Source organism: Pezoporus flaviventris, unplaced genomic scaffold (genome assembly GCF_033815535.1).
Source record: "Pezoporus flaviventris isolate CSIRO_AGI_PZ_B2104156 unplaced genomic scaffold, CSIRO_AGI_Pfla_v1 ptg000063l, whole genome shotgun sequence".
In the NCBI taxonomy this organism is placed as follows: domain Eukaryota; kingdom Metazoa; phylum Chordata; class Aves; order Psittaciformes; family Psittacidae; genus Pezoporus; species Pezoporus flaviventris.
Genome location: NW_026892611.1, coordinates 3,019,597 through 3,040,205, shown reverse-complemented (window position 1 = coordinate 3,040,205; position 20,609 = coordinate 3,019,597). Strand labels below are relative to the sequence as shown.

Sequence of the window (20,609 nt, the reverse complement as noted above, 5' to 3'; positions counted from 1 at the left end):
GTGCTGGGGAAGATCCCTGTGCCCATAGCTTACTCTGTCCATCTGGGGCTTTCCAGCAGAGGTGACGGGCACCCTGAAAAGAGCTTTTGGGAAGAGCTCGTGGATGCCCATCTCTGGGGTCTCTGTGCCCCAAAGCCCTGCTGGGTCACCCATGTCCCTTGAGGTGGCCTGGCTGCTCCCACATGCGCTGGCAAGGGAGCTTGTCTCAGCTCAGAGACTGCAGGGCTTGTCCTGAAACCCCTCTGCCCCAGGACAGGTGGTGGTTGTAGGGTCCGCAGGGTTTTCGCTGTATCTGAGTGACCCCAGTGTGATGTGCCAGCGCTAGACAAGAGTGGAAGGACTGTAACAAAGGCTCTGCTGGGTGATGCTCATCGTTCATCACGTGCTGTCTCCCGGCCAAGGCACCATCCTGGTCTGCTCACAGCCCTCCCTGCGGACAAGCAGCGTGGGCAGGGAAGCACGGGGAGAAGCACCGGCCACAACGTCCTGCTTTGTATTCCTGCCAACGGGCACCAGCCACCCTGCACCGGATCAGGCTCTGCTCCCTGCAGGATCCTTCCGAGGAGGGGAACCCCGGGAGCGTGTGCGCGCCCTGGTGCGATGCACAGGGCTGTGTTCATCATCACCCGACGTGCTCACACCGTTTCCAGCGTGTGCTGGGTTGGGCTCCCGGCCCCGCACCGGGCAGTGGCCACCCGCACGGTGCTATAGCGGTGGCGGCTGATGCGGGAGGCCGGGACCCTCTTTACCGTTCCGTTCCGTGAGCAGCGGCGCGCGCACAGCCGGCAGTGCCCGCCCCGGTGCGGATCCGCCCCGCCCCGCCCCGCGCCGCCGCCGCCGCCGGGGCCCGGCACCACCGCCGCCACCAGCCCCGGGCCCCGCAACGCCGCCGCCACCGGTGAGTACCCGCCGCAGCCCCCGACACCGGTACCGGTACCAGACCCAAAGCCGGCCCCGGGGCAGGGCACGCACCGCACCGCACCGCACCGCGCCGTGCGGGGCCGGGTCCGTCTGCATCACACCCCCTCCTCCCCCGGTGGAGCGGAGCGGACCGGGCTGTGCTCCCCCGGTGCACAACCGGGGTGTGCGCGGGTGCCCGTGCCCCCCCCCCTGCCCTCCCCGGTGCCGCTGCGGGGTGCGGGTACGCGCGTGGCCCGCTGTTGTCTCGCAGCGCCCGTGGTTGTGCATCCCCCGGTGCTCTGCACATGTATGTGTGTGCGTGTGTGTGTCTGTGTGTGCCGGCCCCATTGTGTCACCTTGTGCGTGCCCCCCCCCTCCCCGTTGCGCTGCGGGCCCTGGTTTGTGTGTACACACGCACCCCCTCTCGTTGCATTGCAGCACCTGTGTGTTTACTACTCGTGCAGTGGGGTGCTGGAGGTTTGTGAGCTCCGCTGGGGGGGCACAAACCCTCTGTGTGGTGTGGGGCACATGCCAGCCTGTCCCTGCAGGGTGCCTTGTGTTAGGTGCCCCCCTGTTTGGAGCCCCGTGTTTGGTACTCCATGTCGGGTACCTAACGATGGGTGTGCAATGATGGATGCTTCATGGTGGGTGCCCCAGCACCTGCAGTGAAGCTCCTTGGCACTGACCCTGCTTCCAGGGAGAAACCACCGGCCTGGGCCTTTCCTGCACCACTGGGGGATTGCATCCAAAGCCATTATCCCAGCTCAGCAATAACCGATCACCGCCGGGGCCGGTGGTGCTGGCACCTGGGTCCCTTTCTGGAGGCACACAGGGCGGGTGGGTGTCCTTGCAGCAAGCTGCTGTGCTGGGGGCGGCGGGGGCTCGTGGTGCCTGCGGCTGCCACGGCGCCTGCCTGCATGTTCATTTGCCTGGAGAGGAATATATAGAGCAGCGGGTGAGGGCTGGGACGCGCGGCCAGGAATAGTGTGGTTTCCAGCCGGGCTGTGAGATGCAAATCGTCTGGTCAAGAGCTAAACTTAGGGCAATTACAGAAGAGCGTGGGCCCATGGCGGGTGAGCAAGGGCACGCAGGAGCTGTGTTCCTGCACCCTGGGCTGACCCAGGCACCCCGGCACTGGGGGACCCCCATCCAGCAGCTCCCATCACCCTGTGCCCCATAAGCAGTCAGGTGTTCCCGCAGGGCCTGCGCCAGCCCTGAACTTTGCTCGCTGATGGGCCGTGCTCAGCCCGTCACCTCTGTCATGGGCTGGGCCGTGACGGGGTCAGGCTGTAAATCTGGGGCCAGAAAAGGGCTATGGGGTGACACGGGCCCAGTGCTGAGGGGCTGTGACCTGCCTGTCCTCCCCCTGAGCTGGGCACTGAACTGTGTCCCACTTAGTTCCCACCCAGCAGAGCCTGGCAGTGATTGCTGCCCCGTCACCTCTGTTTTGTAAGGACTCTTTGGGCTGGTTTATTGCCCGGCTTTGGGGTGAGGCGAGTGCCTGCATCCCACACATACACCCTATGTGCCCTCCTGGCCTCCACCACCAGCCTAGGGCGATGCTGGCTGGGTCACCTTTGCTGCTGGAAGTGGGTTCCCACAGCAGAACCCACAGTCCCGCTTTGGAGACAGTCTAGTGACACATCCCAGCTGTGACTCGGGTAAATCCAGCGTTGTTCTCCTCCTGCATCGTCCATAAGGGCAGGCAGGGCGGAAGGACTTGGAAACCCCCTAGATTTCCTTGTGCTCTGGAAAACTTGTGTCCGGCAAGGAGGCGAGGAGCCATGGCGCAGGTCATCGTGTGAGGGAGCTGGGCTGCCCGCTCAGCATCGCTCTCACCAGCACGCACTCGCTGGCACAGCGTTGTCCATGCCCCAGCATGGTGTGTCCAAGGAGGTGACAGCCACCGGGCTGGCTCCTGTGCCGGCATCGCAGCAGGGAGCAGGGCAGGAGACCAGGAAACTTGCAGTGCAGGTCCCTGCGCGGGGAGCGTGTCGGACCAGATTGCGTCTGGGGCAGGGAAGGAGTGGCTGGAGTTCCAGTGAACGCCTTCCTCCTGCATGAAACTCCCCAGCAGGGACATGGGGGGCTCATGGCCATGATGGGTGCATAAAGGGGAAGTTTCACCCCCCCACCCCCCCCCCCCAAGTCCCTCTTGGGTGGCCTAAGGAGGGGGTTTGGGTTTGGGAGCCTGGAGCTGGGTCTCCCTTTCTGGCCCCAGGCCCTTGCAGGGTGACATCCCTGTGTCCTGCCAGCCCAGGTGTCACAGCAGCGTCCTTGCGTGCCGTCCCGCTGCCTCTCCCTCCCCTCCCATGGCTCATTCACGGCACTGCCCCGAACACGCCTGGCCATGGGTAATCCCATCCCATGAGTCAGGGAAGGCGCCTTGGGTCTGATTCAGGAGCAAGGAGACGCTCAGCAGCTGCCTCCCCTCCTGCTCGAGGCGTCGGGCTGCACCCATCCGGTATCCCCGGTGTGTGCGTGCCACGGGCAGGAGGCTCCTTGGGGAACAGGGAGCGCATCCCATGTGGGCTGGGGAGGCTGGGGTCTTCACCTGCCCCATTCCTGCCAGCAGTGGCTTTGTGTGGGGTTTATGTGGCAGGGCCGCTGCCTGATTAGGGATGCAGATGGTAACGCTTGTTCCCCCTTTTTGTTGAGCATACAAAGGCTGGAAGGGAGCGTGTGTGCAGGGGAGAGAAACCACGAAGGACAAAGGGAGTGCTGGCCGCCTGCCTCCAGCGCCTCGGCTCTATCCAGCACCAGCCCAGCGAGCAGCTCTGCTCCCAAGGGTCCCTCCCCATGGACCATGGAAGGGGGCCGAGCATCCCCCTTCCTGCCATGGGGTGAGCGCAGGGTGCAGCCCTTTCTGCATCCCCCAGGCCACCCCACTTGGGTACCGGCGGCATGGAGGGGGAGCAGGGACACTCGCAGGTTGTTCTCTCCCTGCTGTTGTCTGTGCTGAGGCCCCAGCATCACTGTGGAGGAGCCGGTGGAGAACCCTCATCACGGCGTGGATGTGGGGCCCTTCGCTGGCAGGACCCGCTGTGGGTCATGGGAAGGAGCTGTGCCATTCCCAGGCTCGGGTCAGCAATCGCCCTGCAGCCGGTGTTTGTGGGAGAGGAGAAAGGAGCTGGCTTGGTTTCCTGTGTCCTGGGGGGCTGCCCAGCCCAGGTCCTGGCCCTGACAATAGGGAAAGCCTCAGGGAAGGGCAGAACAGAGCCCTGGGGATGAGTTGTGTGGTCAGAGCCATGGCAGCCCCTCTGGCCATGGGCTGGAGGCTCTGAGCTGGTGAATGCAGCCACCCAGCCATGCTCCATGCCTGACCTCGTCCCTCCGACTGCTTCCCTCTCTGCCTGGGTCGGATCCTGTATCTGCCATGGCTTGCAGAGCTCTGCCCTCACCTGCCCTGCGGCTGGGACTCTCCTGGGCACGTGTGCTCCTGCCCCAGCCCGAGGGGCAGCGGGGCTGAGGCAATCCCTGAATCCATGTGGCTTTGCCAAGGGGATGATGGGTTCCCTGTGTCCCACTGGGTGCATCCAGGGACAGCAGGGACCGTGTGGCCAGGCAGTGGTGGTGATGCAGCACTGACGCTGTGCTGGATCCAAGGTGCAGCTTGGCACGGCATGGCATCCATGCACCCCAGGGTGCCCACAGAGCCTGCAGCGCCAACATGGGCAGCACTGTCCCTCTCCGTGGGTTTCCCAAACCTCATCCCCGCACCCATCAGAGAGCTCTAAAGCAGATGCTTCGAATACAGGGAGTTTTCCTGTTGTCCTTTGTGCTGAGGTTAAGTTCCTGTGCAGCTTCCTGCCCTGTTATATATAGCTGTCAGCCTGTCCCGCGCCACGCTGCCAGCCCACTGCTCCACCGTGGAGCTGTTTATCCACACCCTGACTGCTTGGTGGAGGCTGGGGGGGGCACCAGTTGCCCCGGGGACTGACGGATCCCGTAGCAGCCCCATGTGGGGCGACGCTATGGGTGCTCCCGGGGTTTTCCAGGGAGGGATCTGAGGTTTGCTCCAGGCCGTGGTGTTGCCACTGGCTGGTTGCTCCCCCCCCGCCCCTGCACGGGATGCCCAAATGAAAGAGTGACTGTTCCTGGATGTTGAGGCAGCGTCACGAGGTTCTGCGTCGCCGGTGCTAAAATTAGACACTTATCAGTGTTTGGGAGGAATGTGATTTTACAGGTTCCTGTTTATGACAGCAGCCTTTGCTTAGGGCCGTGTTTCCGGCTCCCTCCCCGCTGGGGACGCTGCCCGTGGCTGTCCCCCATGGCTTTGTGGTGGCCAGGCCTGGGACAAGCAGCAGAGAGGAATCTGTTTCTCCAACAAGGGCGCTTTTTGAGCTGGTGGGCAGGACGGTGCCGCAGCCGCAGGGATGGGTGGGTTTGCCTGGAGCATCCATGTCGGTGGTAACCGCTGCAAATGCCACTGGGATGCTTTCCTTCCCTGCCTGCCCATGCTGCTCCAGCACTGCTGCCAAGCTGCAGGACATGATGGGGGTCTTGCCTGCAGTCAGCCCCAGTGATAGCCTGGGGATAAATGGGGTGCCAGGCTTCCGAGCGTCTTTTGGGGCATCCCTAGGGATGCAGCACCACCATTGTTGCATTCCTAGGGCTTGGTGCCCAGCCAGGGCAAGGACCTGGTGACCAGGGCAGTCTCAAAGGCCCACAGTGCCCTGGGGATAGTGGGGATGCTGGGACATGGCCAAGGGCTGGGGGTCTCGGTGGGGTGGATTGAGGGGTGGTGGGGTGGGCGCTACCCATGCTGCTGTCTGATGGCACCCTTGCCTGTCTGTCCTTCTGCAGGCAGGCGGCCGTGCCGTGACCAGCACCCCCAGCCCAGCGCCCTGCCACGGGGCTGAGAACGCCCCGAGCTCCCCTCCACCATGTTCAACCTAATGAAGAAGGACAAAGAGAAGGATGGGGCCCGGAAGGAGAAGAAGGAAAAGAAGGAGAAGAAGGAGCGGATGTCGGCGGCTGAGCTCAAGAGCCTGGAGGAGATGAGCATGCGCCGGGGCTTCTTCAACCTCAACCGTGCCTCCAAGCGGGACTCCAAGACCCGCCTGGAGATCTCCAACCCCATACCCATCAAGGTGGCCAGTGGCTCCGACCTGCATCTCACAGACATTGACTCCGACAGCAACCGGGGCAGCGTCATCCTGGACTCGGGCCACTTGAGCACGGCCAGCTCCAGCGACGACCTCAAGGTGGACGATGCCAACTTCAAGGGCTCGGTGCTGCAGCGGGCGGCCAAGTTCGGCTCCTTGGCCAAGCAGAACTCCCAGATGATTGTCAAACGCTTCTCCTTCTCGCAGAAGAGCCGGGATGAGAGCACCTCAGAGACATCCACCCCCTCCGAGCACTCAGCAGCACCCTCCCCGCAGGTTGAGGTGCGCACGCTGGAGACCCAACTCGCTAAGCAAGGGGTCCCTGTGGGACACCCCTGTACCCCTCCTGCTGCATCCCTGCGTGCCAGGGTGCCGGAGCTCGTCGACAAGAGGTTCCCTGCCGAGCTGCGGCTGCCCCCATTGGTCCCCCCACAACCTCCCACCCCACGGCAGCTGGAGCTGCAGAGGCGCAACACGGGTGATTTCGGGTTCTCCCTGCGCCGCACCACCATGCTGGACCGGGCGCCCGATGGGCAGGTGTACCGGCGCGTCGTGCACTTTGCCGAGCCCGGAGCCGGCACCAAAGACTTGGCGTTGGGGTTGGTGCCAGGGGACCGGCTGGTGGAAATCAACGGGAGGAACGTGGAGAACAAATCCCGGGATGAGATCGTGGAGATGATCCGGCAGTCCGGGGACACGGTGCAGCTGAAGGTGCAGCCCATCCTGGAGCTGAGCGAGCTGAGCCGCTGCTGGCTGCAGGGTGGCCAGGGGACGCGCCGTGCTGCTTGGGATGTGAGTAACGTCATCCTCACCATGGGGACAGTGTCCTGGGGGTCTGCTGGCCACCGACATCCTCACAGAGGGTATTTGGGTTGGCAGGGACTGTGCGGTGGATGCCGGGGTTGACCCAGCCAGGAGCGATGCAGGAGGTTGTGGCTGGGATGCAGGAATGATGCCCAAGCGCAGGGCAACAGAGTGGCTACAGGGGCAGGTTGGCACCAGTTTTGAACTGGCACCGGTGGGTTTTGCCCTCAAAATACTCAGTGTGCTCTTGGGTTTGGTTTTCCTCTTGCTGGAGGGGCTCCAGGAGAGCACAGTTCTGCATCTAGTCTGTCCCTAGGGAGAACAGTCCAGCAGGGACAGGAGCTCTGCTCCTCACTGCCGTGAAATCCCTATTGCTGCTTTGCAGGAGGGGCACTGCCCCACTGCCCACATTGGCCTCTTCCCGCTGGATCCCTCCCCAGGGACCGGAGCAGGCAGTGTGATGTGCCGGGGGACGGGAGCTGCCGCCGGCGTGTGCAGCCCGTGCTGGTGCTGTATAAATAGAAGCTTAATGGCTGGGTGACCCACATCTCTTGTATGAGCTGCCTGGCTCTGCTGACCCTGCAGGACTGACCTCTCTGTGGTGGCATGGGCAGCAGCATGACGCTGGTATTGGGTCTGTTTAGGGTATCTTTAAGCCTTCCTTAGGGAGAGGAGGGTGCCGGTGCCTGCAGAGCAGGTCACCTGCATCGGGGTGAGCTGTGCGGTGTGATGTGGCTGCGGTGAGGTAGATGGGGCACCACAGGGCAATGCCATCGGGATAACCCTGAACCGATACCGCTGTGGGGCTGGGGGATGTGTGCGCGTTCAGTTCTGGAGCCAGCAACGTGCTTGTGACCCTTGAGAGCGCAGTGCTGGGAACGGGGAAGAGGAGTTTCCAGTGCCCTTGGGGCTGTGGGGGAGAGGCTGCACTGCTCAGCCTTGTGCTGGGTCCCGGTGTGGTTACACAGCACCAGCCACGGGAAAGCAGCCAGAGGGGCTGCATTAACCATATTGGTGGCATCTTCTATTGCCACCAGAGCACAGGCACCTCCTGGTGCAGGCTGAACTGGGGGAGCATGATGTGGCTTTGCCGGTGCTGGGGAGGCAGGGCTGCGGTGCAGGGTGCAGTCAGGGCTCCCTCACCCAGTGCAAGGTGCCGGCACACGGGGAGGCCTGGCTCTCCCCCCAGGCCCCGCTAAGCTCCCTGGAATGTTTCTGGTCCTAATTTAAATAAAAATGATCCTTTTTGAAACAGGAAATTATAGACATATTTTGGGCTTTTGGGCTCTGGAAGCCCCTCCCTGGCTGGAGCAGGGATGGTGCTGGGCTCCCGGTGTTCCATGAGGGATTTAACCCCTCATCGGGGGCCGTGCTGAGCCATCCTTATCCCTGTGGATCCATGCTGAGGGCAGGCAGGGGCAGCGCCGTGCCTGGAGGTGGTGGTGCTGTGCTCAGCCGGTGTCGTGGGGTTGCTGTGACCAGGAGCAGGGCGAAAGCGCCCTCCACATCCCGGCGCTGCTCCCGGCGTGGGGCTGGCTCAGCTCCACGCTTCTGTTTATTTATTTACCGGCAAAATTCCTCTGGCAGAAATATTCCAGAAAGGCTTCCGACCGCTCCGGCACTTTGGAGGGACCACAGGCATGCGGCAGAGCCCTCTTGCCGCGCTCGCCCCGTGCCACTGGCACCATGGTTCCCAAAGGGCTGTGCGGCAAAGGGCCCCTGTGCCATGGTGCTGGCTCTGTGCCGTGCCCTGTGTCCAACAGGGATGAGGTGTGGGGGGATTGAAATGGGAACCGTGCTGTTCCCGTTGTGCCAAAGGCGCTTTATTTATCCACGCTTCTTCCATCTAAAGTTCTCGGTTTGGCTCTTTTACCCTTATAACGGGGACGGTGCTGCTGGGGTGCCCCACTATGGGGTTCCCCGGTGGCCATGGGGAGAGGGCTCAGCCGCAGGGATGTCTCTGCTGAAGTTCCTGGAGGAGGAACGATAGGAATTTGCTGGCCAGGCAGAAACGCAGCCACGGAGCAGCCCAGGCTCCTTCCTGGCGCGTAGCTCCATGGGGTGCTTGGGACCCCCTGGGAAGGCAGGACCATGTTGTGTTGCCCATGGGTTTGGCTCTCCCAGTCAAGCCGGGACCCCCTGCTCCCTCTGGAAGTGTTCTTTAGCCCGGGGCACATCTGTGCCACGCAGGGACCTGCTCAGGCACTGACTGGGGTCCCCTCCATGCCCGTGCCAATGGGTCACCACTGCTCCGTGCCTCCGGCATTCCCTGCTGCCGGCCTCTTCCCGGCAGTCCCCGCGCAGGGAGGCCCCCAGTCCCTTGCCCTACTGTTTCCAGGGAGACCCTGGCCCTCCAGAGGCAGCTTTGCCACAGAAGTGGCTTTACCAGGGCTGCCACGCTTCCGTCCGTCTGTCCGTGTATCCCCAGCAGCAGCGGCGGCGTTCCGGGTGGCTGCTGTGTTCATGGGAAACCAAAGGGAGGAGCAAGCGGTGTCAAGGCTGCACCGCTTGGCACGATGCCGGATGCCCCGCTCCCACACCAGGCACCCCAACGTGACACCAGGCACCCCACTATGGGGCTCAGGATGGTGCAGCACTGACCCTCGCCATACAGGGCCCTCATTGCACCCCGCCGCTACGCTCAGCCTGGGGGTGTCGTTCCCCACTCCCCCCCAGGGCGGGCGGTGGGACGGATGCTGGGCTGTTCCCACATCACTTCCTTTGGCCGCGGTGCTGGTGGTGCTGGTGGTGCTGGTGGTGGTGGTGGCGAGGCCCCACTGCCCGCGTGTCCCTCCCCGTCGCTCCCGGCGTGTGCTGCGCGCGCCGGCGGGGCCCTCACATTCCTCAGGCTATTTTTAGGGTGGCCCTATCAGCCCAGCTGTCCCCGCGCCGGCCCCTCGCACCCGGTTGTGCCGTGCTCGCCTCGGCGGAAACCCCGCTCCCGGCTCACCACGACCCTCGCGGTAAGGTGGGGACCCCCGGTGCGACCAGCACCGCATGGGGGGAGCACAGAGGGGACGGTCCCCTGCTGCACCCATCCATGGGGTGCTTTGGTGGTGTCCACCAGGACCCCCGTACCGGTGTTCCGTTGGGGTCTTTGGGGCAGTTTGGAGGTGGGAGCGCGGTGGGCAGAGGGTTTGGGGGCTCTGAACCATGAGCAGGTTCCCCTTGGGACCCCCGTGCCCAGCTCTGGGCACTGGTGATTCATGCTGCAGTGAGAAGGGGCCCCCTCGGGATGGGGTGAGGTACCCCCACACAGGGAGGTGTTTTGGCTGCGTGCTCCTCCGTGCCATATCTGGCCTTGGGACAGGGAGTTCTCCCCCGCAGCCCTAGGCACGACCCGCCTGGGTTTCAGAGCACGGCTCTAACTGGGGCAATGGGTCCCTGCCGGGGCTGCCCGGCTGCTGGCATGGGGTCAGGCTCAGAATAAACCCCTGCTGTCAGCGTGAGCAGGGTGCCCGGGGTAGAAAATATCCCTTTCCTCACCCTGGCATTTGCTCACTGCAGGGGGGAAAGCGGGGCACGGTCCTGCAGCCTGACTAAAGGGGCTTATTTTGTGCAATGAGTGTTGTCCAGCCTCAGCCCGGCCGCCTGCCTGTCCCTAGAGCCCTTCCTGTGCTGAGCAGGGCCAAGTGGTCTCAGACCCCCATTCCTGAGGGTCCCAGGCTCTGGGGGCCAGCAGGGCTTAGGCACCGTGCCATGTTTGCCACCCTGCATGCTGTCCTGGGCCCGTCTCACCTCTCCCTCTCTCCCCAGCTCAGGCTGCGGCTCCATGAGACATCGCCATGGCGTTTTCATCCCGGTTTGCGTTCTGGGAGCAGAAGGGAAGTCTCTTGCCTGTTTGCCTGCACCCGCGTTCGGGTCACACTGCCAACCAGTTTGCCTCGGTGCCGGCACTGCCCCGGCCTCACCATAGCATGGCCATGGTCACCGGTGTGGCCACGCATGCGGTGACTAACACCATCACTAACAGCCCCTTTGTGAGCAGCCCCTAACACAGTGTGAGCCCCCTCGGTGCCACCGGCCAGCCCTGGAGCTCAGAGGCAGGGGAGGGTTTGGCTGCCCACCCTGCCACATACTCCTGGTTGTCCCGCTTGGCTCATCCCATGGCGTGCTACAGGGATTAGCTGGGGGCACTTAAAACGTGCTGTGACACCCATGTGGTGACGTGCAGATAGACAGAGCCCCCGTGGGAGCAGCTCACTCATTGCCTGCATGCATTGAGGGGACCAGGCAGGGTCCTTTCCTCTCCCACTTCTGGGGTTTGCCGTAACCAGGACATATCACTGTGCTTCAGTCCCTGGGAAGCCTGGAAGGACACATGTCCTCATCCCTGGGGCTGCAACAGGCTGCAGATTGGGGCTGTTTCTTGCTTTCCTGTCCCCCTGGCATGGAGTGATGATCCCGATGGCTTTTCCTGGTCCCTGTGGCTTTTCTGGCAGCGAGGCCCCACAAAGGGCTGAAACAGGCTCCTCTTGTTTGTGTGACCCTCAGGTCAAGGACGAGGACAAGTCTTTAGCTGTGAAAAGACCTGGGAAGGAGGATGGGGCTGTAAGTGTTGAAGGCAGGGGCAGGGTGGAGCTGTGCTGGGAATGGGGCTTGCCCTCGGTGGGGACAGACCCTGTACAAGGGTTTGGGGGCATCATGGAGGGTCCTGGGGACATCGTATTGGGTTGTGGGCTCAGCATCCACCGTGGGGATGCTGTGGGTTGGCTGGGGAAGGGGTCTGGCTGGGAGCTGTGTTCCCACGGCAGGGCACAGGGCGCCGGGTACCACCATATCCCAAGCCGCGGGTGCGTGTGGCAGAGGCACCGCACCACCACACCTCCACTCACACCAGTGTCATTGTGGCTGCAGTCCGAGAGCCCGAAGGATGCGGCGCCTGCACCCCCGAATCCTGAGCCCCCGAAAGCTGAGCCCTCCACAGCTGAGCCCCCGAAGAGCCTGGAGCCACCCCCTGGGCACGGGAAGAGCCCGGAGCCGGTGCTGAATGGTGCAGCCATGAACGGGCTGGAGGGCCCGGCCACCGAGGCACAAGGGGATGATGAGCAGGGGCTGTCCCGCCGCAGGGTGGTGCGGGTGGTGCGCAAGGTGGTGCGCAAGGTCCTGCCTGGGGAGGACGCCGGCAGTGCCAAGGAACCGGGGCGCGATGCCAAAGGTCCTGAGCCAGTGCCCCCTCCGAGGAAGGAGGAGACGGGCCGAGCGCCCGTCCCAGCTCCTCCTGCCCCACCGCCTCCCCCCGCCGTGCCGGCAGCCCCCGCTAAGCCGGAGCCCAAGGATGAGATCTCAGCAGGGCTCAAAACCCTCATGGCAAAGGGCAAAACCAAAGAGCACCGTCCACGGCTCCGGCCGGGGGACAGGCAGGAGAAGTCCCCCGAGCCGCCTGGGGGGGACGCGAAGCCGTCCCTGTCCCCCGGTGCTGAAGCCAAGCCGGAGCCGCTGGGGCATCCTTCGGGAGGGAAAGCAGAGCCGGCAAAGGCATCCGCTCTGAAACCCACCGCCCTGGAGAGGCACAAGGTACCGGTGTGTGTACACGGCGAGGGATGCGCTAACACAGCAGTGTGGGGTTGTGCGGCCCGTGGTGTGAGCTCACCCGCATGGTTTGAAGTGGTTTTGGGGTGTGTGGTGCAGGGTGGGGGTCACTTTTCGGGGCAGTTGCGTGCGCTGCGGCCACCCCATCACAATACCCCTTGTCTCCCCTCTGGTTCGTGTGGAAAAGAAGCAGCAGCCCAGCGAGAAGCGGCCGATCCCCACGAAAACTGCCCCGGCACCCCCTCAGCAGGTGTGTGTGGAAGTAGGGACCAGGGTCCCTGCGCATTGGGGGTACCTGCTGGTACCCCAGCTGTGCCAGCCTCCGAGCACTGCTGGGCTGCGAGGCTGTGATAGCCCCTCTGGTGCTAACAGTGCTCTGCCTCCAGGCAGCTCCCAGCCCCGCATCCCAGCTGAGCCCGTCAGAGGAGGCACAGCGTCGGCTGGAGAGGATCTTCACCGCTACTGTAATTCCAGGGGCATCGGTGCTCGCGTGCCATCCATGTGGGGTGGGGAGGCATGGCCGGTGTCCATGCTGTGTGCTCCGTGTGGGGTGATTGTACCCCTGCGCCTGGCCACCACTATCGTGGCTCCTTTCTGGGTGGCATTGGCAGTAGGGGATGGATGACAGGGGCTGCTGGTGGGTTTGGGCCATGGGGAGCTGCATTGCCCTGCTGGTGGCATCCCTTTGGCAGCCTGGCACTGGTGGCTGGGATGATGCCAAGGTGGTAACATGGGGATTGTGGCTGTGCCAAGGCCCTGTGGCACGGCACGGTGCTTCTGCTGCTCTCTGCCTCTCACCCCTTCTCTTCTCCTTTCTCTTCTTCCTCGCTGCCGCTAGCTGGACCCTGCCGCCCCGGCACCCAGCCAGGTACCGTACCCCTGTCCTCAGGAGCCCCCTGTTTCTACCAGCGACCCCCTGCCATCCTCTGTGTGCCACTGGGCTGGCGTCTGTGCCCGCGCCTCGTGCTGGAGCGTAAGGCTTTCCCCATCCCACCCTGCTCCGTGGTGCCAGGGTGGCCGGGGCTGGGTTCCCCTCCCCAGTGCCAGGGAGCCAGGGGTCGTGGGAGGGTGCTCTTGGCCTCGGTGACACAGCCAGGGCGGGCAGGGGTGCAGAGCAATGTAAAGGGGCTGAGCACCCAGCATAGCTCATGCCAAAGCAGGCAGTGCTGGCAGAGCTTGCAGCAGGTTGGCACAGTGGCTTCCCAGGGCTTTGGCAGCATGGCCTCATGGCCAGCATCCTTCCTGGCTCCGTGTGTCCCCAGCACAGCGCTGGACCTGCCACTCCACTGGTGACTGTGGTGGCTGTGGCAGAGGAGCAGGCTTTGGCACAGCAGTGCTTTGCCCCCATCGCTTACCGGCACTGTTTCCCGTGCTGTCTGTGGGGCAGAGATTAACCCTTCTCGCCTTCACCGCCATCTCTCGACCTCACCAGGGTCAAGCGGATGATGCCCCGGCAGCCCCCTTTGGCGCCGTCCCTGCTGCAGCTCAGGTTTGGCTTTGGGGCTCACCCTGCTCCCAGTTGGTGGGGACATTCCCGCTGTGCTGGCCATGCCAGCCCGGCATTTCCCACACCGAGGAACTCTGCCGTCGCTGTGCCGCGTCCCGTGTCCCTCTGTCACGTCTGAGCGGCGTCTCCCGTGTCCCTAGTGTGCAGCATGCCCCACGTCCCCACAGCATGCCTGGTGTCCCTGTATCCTGACACTTGCTCCATGGGCTGTGGTTTGGGGGTTTGGCCCCTCCAGGCTTGCCCAAGGTGCCCATGGTGGATGTGCTCGTGGGTCACTGTCGCTCTGTGTCTGTGGCAGGGCCCTGGTGGTCTCTGCAGCCCAGGGGGCAGTGGGCAAGCTGGGGTTTGCTGGGGTTTTTGGCTGCCCAGCACATGGCCCCGTGGCCAGGCTGCTTCCTTCAGCCCTAGAGACATGGGGAGGGCGTGAGATGGGAGGTGGGGCAGATGACCACAATCACCCCACATCCCGCTGTCCCACAGGCAAAGACAGAGGAGCAGATAGCAGCCGAGGAGGCCTGGTATGAGACCGAGAAGGTGTGGCTGGTGCACAGGGATGGCTTCTCCTTGGGTGAGTCAGGAATCAGCCTGGTGCCACGGGGCCATGGAGCTCTCCCTGTCCTTCCCATGGCTGCGGTGTCCCCAGGGCGCTGCTGGCACAGCGCTGCTGAGCATCCCATGCGTCTCGCAGGCAGCCAACTACGGCCAGAGGACGGCAGCCCCCTGCCCGAGGGCAAGGTGAAGGTGAAGCTGGACCACGATGGAGCCATCCTGGAGGTGGAGGAGGACGATGTGGAGAAGGTAAGGCCACAGGATGGGGAGCAGTGGCACAGCCCCTCATTTCCCACCTGATGCCCCCCTCCTTCACCTCGCTGCCAGGCGAACCCCCCGTCCTGTGACCGTGCTGAGGACCTCGCCAGCCTCCTCTACCTCAACGAGTCCAGCGTCCTGCACACGCTGCGGCAGCGCTACGGCGGCAACCTCCTGCACACCTACGCCGGCCCCACCATGGTCATCATCAACCCGCTGAGCTCCCCATCCATGTACTCCGAGAAGGTGAATCTGGTGCTGACGGGGGGGGGGGGAAGCAGAGGGGACACAGGGAGCAGGGTGCTGACCCTCGCCCGCTGTCCCCACCAGGTCATGCACATGTTCAAAGGGTGCCGCAGGGAGGACACGTCCCCGCACATCTACGCGGTGGCTCAGGCTGCCTACCGCAGCATGCTCATGAGCCGCCAGGACCAGGCTGTGGTGCTGCTGGGTGCCAGCGGCAGCGGCAAAACCACCAACTGCCAGCACCTCGTCCAGTACCTCGCCACCATCGCCGGCAGCACCGGAAGGGTCTTCTCCGGTGAGTCCCCGGCGTGCTGCAGGGTCCCCGCATGCCTCTCGCTTTGCGGTCCCAGCGTCCTGCTGCGGCCGGACACGTGCCACACGTTGTGCTTTCACATTGTCACCCCGGCCCCTTTACCGCGGGCGGCCGTGGCGCGGAGCATGGCACAGGAGCAGCCGCGCTTGCCTGCCTGGCGGTGCTGCCTCTGGCTGCACCGCAGCACCCCGCTCCTCTTCCCGCAGCGGAGAAGTGGCAGGCTCTCTACACCGTCCTGGAGGCTTTTGGCAATAGCAGCACCGGCATGAATGGCAACGCCACTCGCTTCTCCCAGATCATCTCTCTGGACTTCGACCAGGCTGGGCAGGTGGCATCTGCCTCTGTACAGGTGAGGGGGGCCGGGGTGGCCCCCCCCAGTCCGTCCTTAGCAGGGCAGCTCCCCATTGTGCGGGAGCTGGCCCATCCTCCACGAGGTGTTTCCTCCTGCTCGCAGCGCTTAGCAGCCAGGCATCCTTCTCTCATCTTTGTTCACACCCCAGCACGCACACATCGGATGGCCTCGCTGCGTCAGCAGCTCTCTGCCTTCCAGACACTGTTCTGGTGTGATAACAGCAGAGCCCCTAATTCCAGAGAGCTGCTTCTTGCTCCTGTAGTAGCAGACACCCAGGAGAGGAGATGCTCCTGGGTTGCCTGGATGATGTTTGCATTCATATGATGCCCTGCAGCGGGCAGGAGACCCTCATGTCTCCGCAGGGACCTTGGGCAGGCAGTAAGAATGAGGCTGGGGTGGGCTGGGTCTTGGTGGGAGCCTTGGTGGTCCTTGGGGATGGTTCCCAACCCTCCCATTCACCAGACGCTGCTGCTGGAGAAGCTGCGTGTCGCCAAGCGCCCGGCCAACGAGGCCACCTTCAATGTCTTCTATTACCTGCTGGCCTGCTCTGACAGTGCCCTGAGGTGAGCTGGGGGGTGAGGCCATGGCCCTGGCTTAGGGGGTCTCTGGGGTCTCCCATATGGAGCCAATCTCGGTGTTTATCCCCATAGGACCGAGCTTCACTTCAACCACCTGGCAGAGAACAACGTCTTTGGCATCACACCCCTCTCCAAGGTCACTGCTGTGGGGCTGGATGGGGGTCTATGGGGGGGGGGGGGGGCTGGACCATTTGGTTGCAGGGGAGGCAGAGCCAGGCTCCCACACTGATGGCTCCTGTTGCTTTTACAGCCAGAGGAAAAGCAGAAGGCGACCCAGCAGTTCAACAAGCTGCAGGCTGCCATGAAGGTGATGGGCATCGCCAGTGATGAGCAGAAAGCCTTCTGGCTCGTCCTCGGTGCCATTTATCACCTGGGGGCTGCCGGGGCCACGAAAGGTAACGTGCTGCTCTGGGCTGGGAGGCATTAATGAGCCAAGGCTGGGGCTGATGGCTGCATGGGGTCGAAGTGATCACCAGCACCTTGTAAATAACCCCCTCCTGGTGTGACTCAGCCCTGGGGGGGGTGTTTGGGCTGTGTCACTTGGGGACAGTGCCCTGCCACCCTGTGTGCTCTGGGACACCCAGTTCTGCCCCCTTGGTTGGGGTGGTCCCACTGGCTGGTGGGGATTGAGCACCCCAGACCCTGAGCTGGCCCCTGTCAAGTTGGGGGACCAGGAGCCTGGCTGGGGCTGAGGGAGTCGGGGGTACAAGTGTCCCTGTCCCCAGTGTAACATCTCTCCCCTGTCCTCCTGCAGAGCCGCTGGCAGATGGAGCCGGTAATGGGAGCCATGGGGGGCTCTGCTCCGGGTGGTGCCGTGCGGAGCTGAGTTTGGGGCTGGGAGTGGGGCTTGGGATGCTGCTGGTGTGCTGGGACCAGCCCTGATGCCCAGCTGGGTCCTGGCAGCTCCATCTTTGCCTGCTGCCCCCCAACCCAGTCCTGTTGGTACCATTGTTGGTGTGGGCACCAGCACCCAGAGCTTACCATGGGCTGCAGGGCTTGCTCTGATGGGTGCCAGCTTCACTGTTCATCCCTGGGAGTGGTGAATTTGGCTTCATGGGGCTGCTCTTCTCCCCCTGGGGCTTTCACCTTCCCACCGTGGAAGCCCCCCTGGTGCTGCATGCTGACAGGAGGGCCTGGGTACGGCACAACCAAAGCGGGCACCTGGAGCTGGTGGCTGTGCCAGGGGAAAAAGATGAGTTGGGGATGGGAAGAGAGAGACCAGGAGGATCTCGGGGGCACGACGTGGTGCAGTGCTGGCTCTTGGGGTGCTCCAAGGCACTAGAGGGCAGCAGGGCCCTGCTGCAGCCATGCTTGGGCAACTCTGGAGCCTCCTCATGGGGGTCTGCTGAAGGAGGAGCCCCACATCCTGCTTGGGGGGAAGCATCCCTGCATCCTGCTCAGGGAGAGCATCCAGCCCCAGCTCTGTGCTGCATCTCGTGGGGATGCTCATTGCCAGCTCAGCCGCGCCAGCCCCCGTTTCCTTGGCTCCTTTATACTTGTAGTGGGCTGGATCCATCAGCAGCTCCCCATGGCAGAGCTGGGCTGCTCCGCACCACTGCACCTGGGGCTCACAGGGGAAGGGTCCCCATGCTGGGTCGCAGGGTCTCACCGCAGCGGTGCCGGGGGGAGGACCAGGCTTGGCATGTGCGTGGCGTGAGGGTGCCGGTGTTTCTAACCCTGTCTCTGTTCGCATGGTGCATGCTGCCCCTTTGCAATGCAGACGCCGACGAAGGTAAAGTCTTGTTCTCCACGTGTCTCTAGTTTCCCCCTCCCAACTGTCGTGTCCCTGCGTGTCACCATTAACCACCTCCCACCTCACCTGCCCTTCCCCAGCATCCCTGTGCTTGGGTCTGTCCTGCCCCATTGCAGGGGGGATGCTCAGTGCATGTGGCCGAGCAGGGATGTGTCCCCGTGCTGGGGTAGCTCAGAGCCCCACACCATCACAGGCCCCAGGGGTCCCTGGGTGGTGGCACTGAGAGGTGACCCCCACTCTCTGACCCACAGCACGGCTCTGGGCTGAGCCCTGCAGAGGCACAAAGCCGTTCATCCCCCATCTCCTCTAATCAGACCCCAGAACACGCTTCCCAGCTCTCCTGCGTCAGCCCCGTGCTCCCTCTGTGCACAGCATTCCCAGCCTATTTTGGGGGATCTGAGCCCACCCCAGGGCTGCCTGGGGGTGCCCCCCCATGTGGGGGGATACTGTGGCCGGTGCTGAGCCCCCTTCTCCCCTCTTGCAGCCGGGAGGAAGCAGTTTGCAAGGCACGAGTGGGCTCAGAAAGCTGCCTATCTGCTGGGCTGCAGCCTGGAGGAGCTCTCCTCCTCCATCTTCAAGCACCAGCCCAAGGGCACCCTGCAGAGATCCACCTCCTTCCGGCAGGGCCCCGACGAGCCACCCCTGGGCGAGAGCAGCACAGGTATGGTGAGGGATGGGATGGTGGGGACAGCCCCAGGGGACACCAGCATGGGGACACTAAGCATTGCCTTGGCCAGGTCCCAAGCTGACAGCACTGGAGTGCCTGGAGGGCATGGCAGCCGGCTTGTACTCTGAGCTCTTCACCCTCCTCATCTCCCTCCTCAACAGGTACGTGATGGGTGACCGGGGAGGTGCCGGGGTGGCCGGATAGCACCCAGTCACCCCGCTCTGCCCCTTTGTCCCCGCAGGGCACTGAAGTCAAGCCAGCACTCGGTGTGCTCGGTGACGGTGGTGGACACCCCCGGGGCACAGAACCCGGAGCTGTCAGGGCAGAGCCGAGGGGCCACCTTCGAGGAGCTGTGCCACAACTATGCCCAGGAGCGCCTGCAGCTCCTGTTCCACCAGCGCACCTTCGCCCGCGAGCTGGAGCGCTACAAGGAGGTGACAGGGACACCCCCAAGGGCTGCCATCGCCTCCTCCCCACTCTCCATGAGCATCTCGTGTCCTTTCCCTCATCGTTTCTTGCCCTATGGCTGCTCTGGACCAGTCCAGCAAAGCAGCTCTGATGATGCTCTGTGCAGCCGTGGTCATGCCGGGGCTCTCTTCCTGGCAGCACCTTTGCCGGCAGCTCCAGCTCCATCCCAGCAGCTTTGTTTGACAAAGTGCCAGGCTATGGGTAGTGTTGGTGGTGAAGATCACTGTCGCTGCTCCATCTTTGCGCGACCCTTCCGTGTGTCCTGGTCCCTCCTTGGCACCCAGCACTGTGGAGCAGTGGGACACTGGGAATGTCCTGCTTCCTTCCTACACCCCATTGAGACCAATTGCCAGTCCCTATCACTGCCTCCTCACTGCATGGTCACTGACTGAGCCTCTGTTCCCCCTCACCAGGAGAGCATAGAGCTTGCCCTGGCTGATGCTGAGCCCAGCTCCTCCGGCTCTGTCGCTGCCGTAGACCAGCCCTCGCACCAGGCACTGGTAAGCACACACTGCGCTTCCTTCTGGTCACATCGTGGCATGATGCAGCCCTGTGCGGCTTTCTGGGCCTTTTGGCAGTAGTTTGGGTTAGGAGAGGGGCTGTCCTGAACGCTTGGCTATGAGAGCACATCTGCAAGTGTGTGTGCAGCCCCCATCCCTGGTGCATCCACTGCTGTGGTGTCCCCACTAGCTCTGGGAGCTGCCTGTGCTGCGGGCAGGAGGGTGCAGAGATATTGGGTGATCCCTGGGGTGCACCAGTCCTCGAGGTGCTCAGGTCCCCAGGGTTTATGGGTCCTCAGGGTTCTCCAGTCCCTTGAATGCTCTGGTCCTCAGGGTACATAGGTCCCCAAGGTGCACCAGTCCCTGGAGTGCTCCAGTCCCTGCTCGAGGAGGCTGCAGAGACTAAAGGTGCTGCTAGCACCACCCCTGCCCTGGGTTTCAGCCCATGGGTGCCTGAGCAATGACTTTTCCACCCCAGCCATATGCACTGCCCAGAGTGTTGCAGACATTTCCCTTGCTGGGTTTCCATGAAGCAGGGCCCCTCTCTTTGCTGCTGACAGCACCCAAGGTTGCATCCCAGGGTCAGGCCTGTGTCCCCTGTGTCACCGCGGGGATGCCGGCGTGCCGGATGGGACCCAAGCGCAGTGTCACCCCCAGGTCCGGTCACTGGCACGCACGGACGAGGCACGAGGGCTGCTGTGGCTGCTGGAGGAGGAGGCTCTGCAGCCGGGCGGCAATGAGGACACCTTGTTGGAGCGGCTCTTTTCCTACTACGGCCCCCAGGAAGGAGGCAAGAAAGGTGAGGAGGAGCCTGGCACCATGGGGCAGTGCATCAGTGCTGGTCCCTGGGGCTGTGCCCAGCGGTGCCGTGTCTCCCTACAGGACACAACCCGCTGCTCCCCAGTGACAAGCCCCGGCACTTCCTCCTGGGGCACAGCTCGGGGACCAACTGGGTTGAGTACGATGCCACGGGCTGGCTCAACTATGTCAAGCACAACCCAGCCACCCAAAACGCCTCCATCCTGCTGCAGGAGTCGCAGAAGTGAGTCTGGTCCTGGGGTAGGGGGGGATCAC

General features: G+C 63.6%; 1 protein-coding gene across 21 annotated transcripts in view; it reads left to right on the top strand.

Moving 5' to 3' along the window:
• Window positions 1-875: 875 nt before the first annotated feature.
• The window catches only part of MYO18A (myosin XVIIIA), a 35,314-nt gene continuing 15,580 nt past the window's right edge, over window positions 876-20,609 (top strand). For 3 of the 21 annotated variants that reach the window (XM_061470112.1, XM_061470111.1, XM_061470094.1), the window contains exons 1-21: window positions 5,707-6,800; window positions 12,532-12,594; window positions 12,731-12,808; window positions 13,183-13,317; window positions 13,777-13,833; window positions 14,332-14,419; window positions 14,540-14,649; window positions 14,728-14,904; window positions 14,989-15,199; window positions 15,424-15,566; window positions 16,032-16,132; window positions 16,220-16,283; window positions 16,398-16,542; window positions 16,902-16,922; window positions 17,868-17,879; window positions 18,385-18,561; window positions 18,638-18,728; window positions 18,809-19,001; window positions 19,449-19,535; window positions 20,193-20,334; window positions 20,418-20,577. In XM_061470112.1, coding sequence (XP_061326096.1) covers window positions 5,787-6,800; window positions 12,532-12,594; window positions 12,731-12,808; window positions 13,183-13,317; window positions 13,777-13,833; window positions 14,332-14,419; window positions 14,540-14,649; window positions 14,728-14,904; window positions 14,989-15,199; window positions 15,424-15,566; window positions 16,032-16,132; window positions 16,220-16,283; window positions 16,398-16,542; window positions 16,902-16,922; window positions 17,868-17,879; window positions 18,385-18,561; window positions 18,638-18,728; window positions 18,809-19,001; window positions 19,449-19,535; window positions 20,193-20,334; window positions 20,418-20,577 — 3,269 coding nt within the window. In that variant the 5' untranslated portion in view covers window positions 5,707-5,786. Of the gene's footprint in view, window positions 899-5,706; window positions 6,801-12,531; window positions 12,595-12,730; window positions 12,809-13,182; window positions 13,318-13,776; window positions 13,834-14,331; window positions 14,420-14,539; window positions 14,650-14,727; window positions 14,905-14,988; window positions 15,200-15,423; window positions 15,567-16,031; window positions 16,133-16,219; window positions 16,284-16,397; window positions 16,543-16,901; window positions 16,923-17,867; window positions 17,880-18,384; window positions 18,562-18,637; window positions 18,729-18,808; window positions 19,002-19,448; window positions 19,536-20,192; window positions 20,335-20,417; window positions 20,578-20,609 lie in introns of those variants that run through there. The other 18 variants (XM_061470096.1, XM_061470092.1, XM_061470109.1 and 15 more) reach the window with 16 other exon arrangements.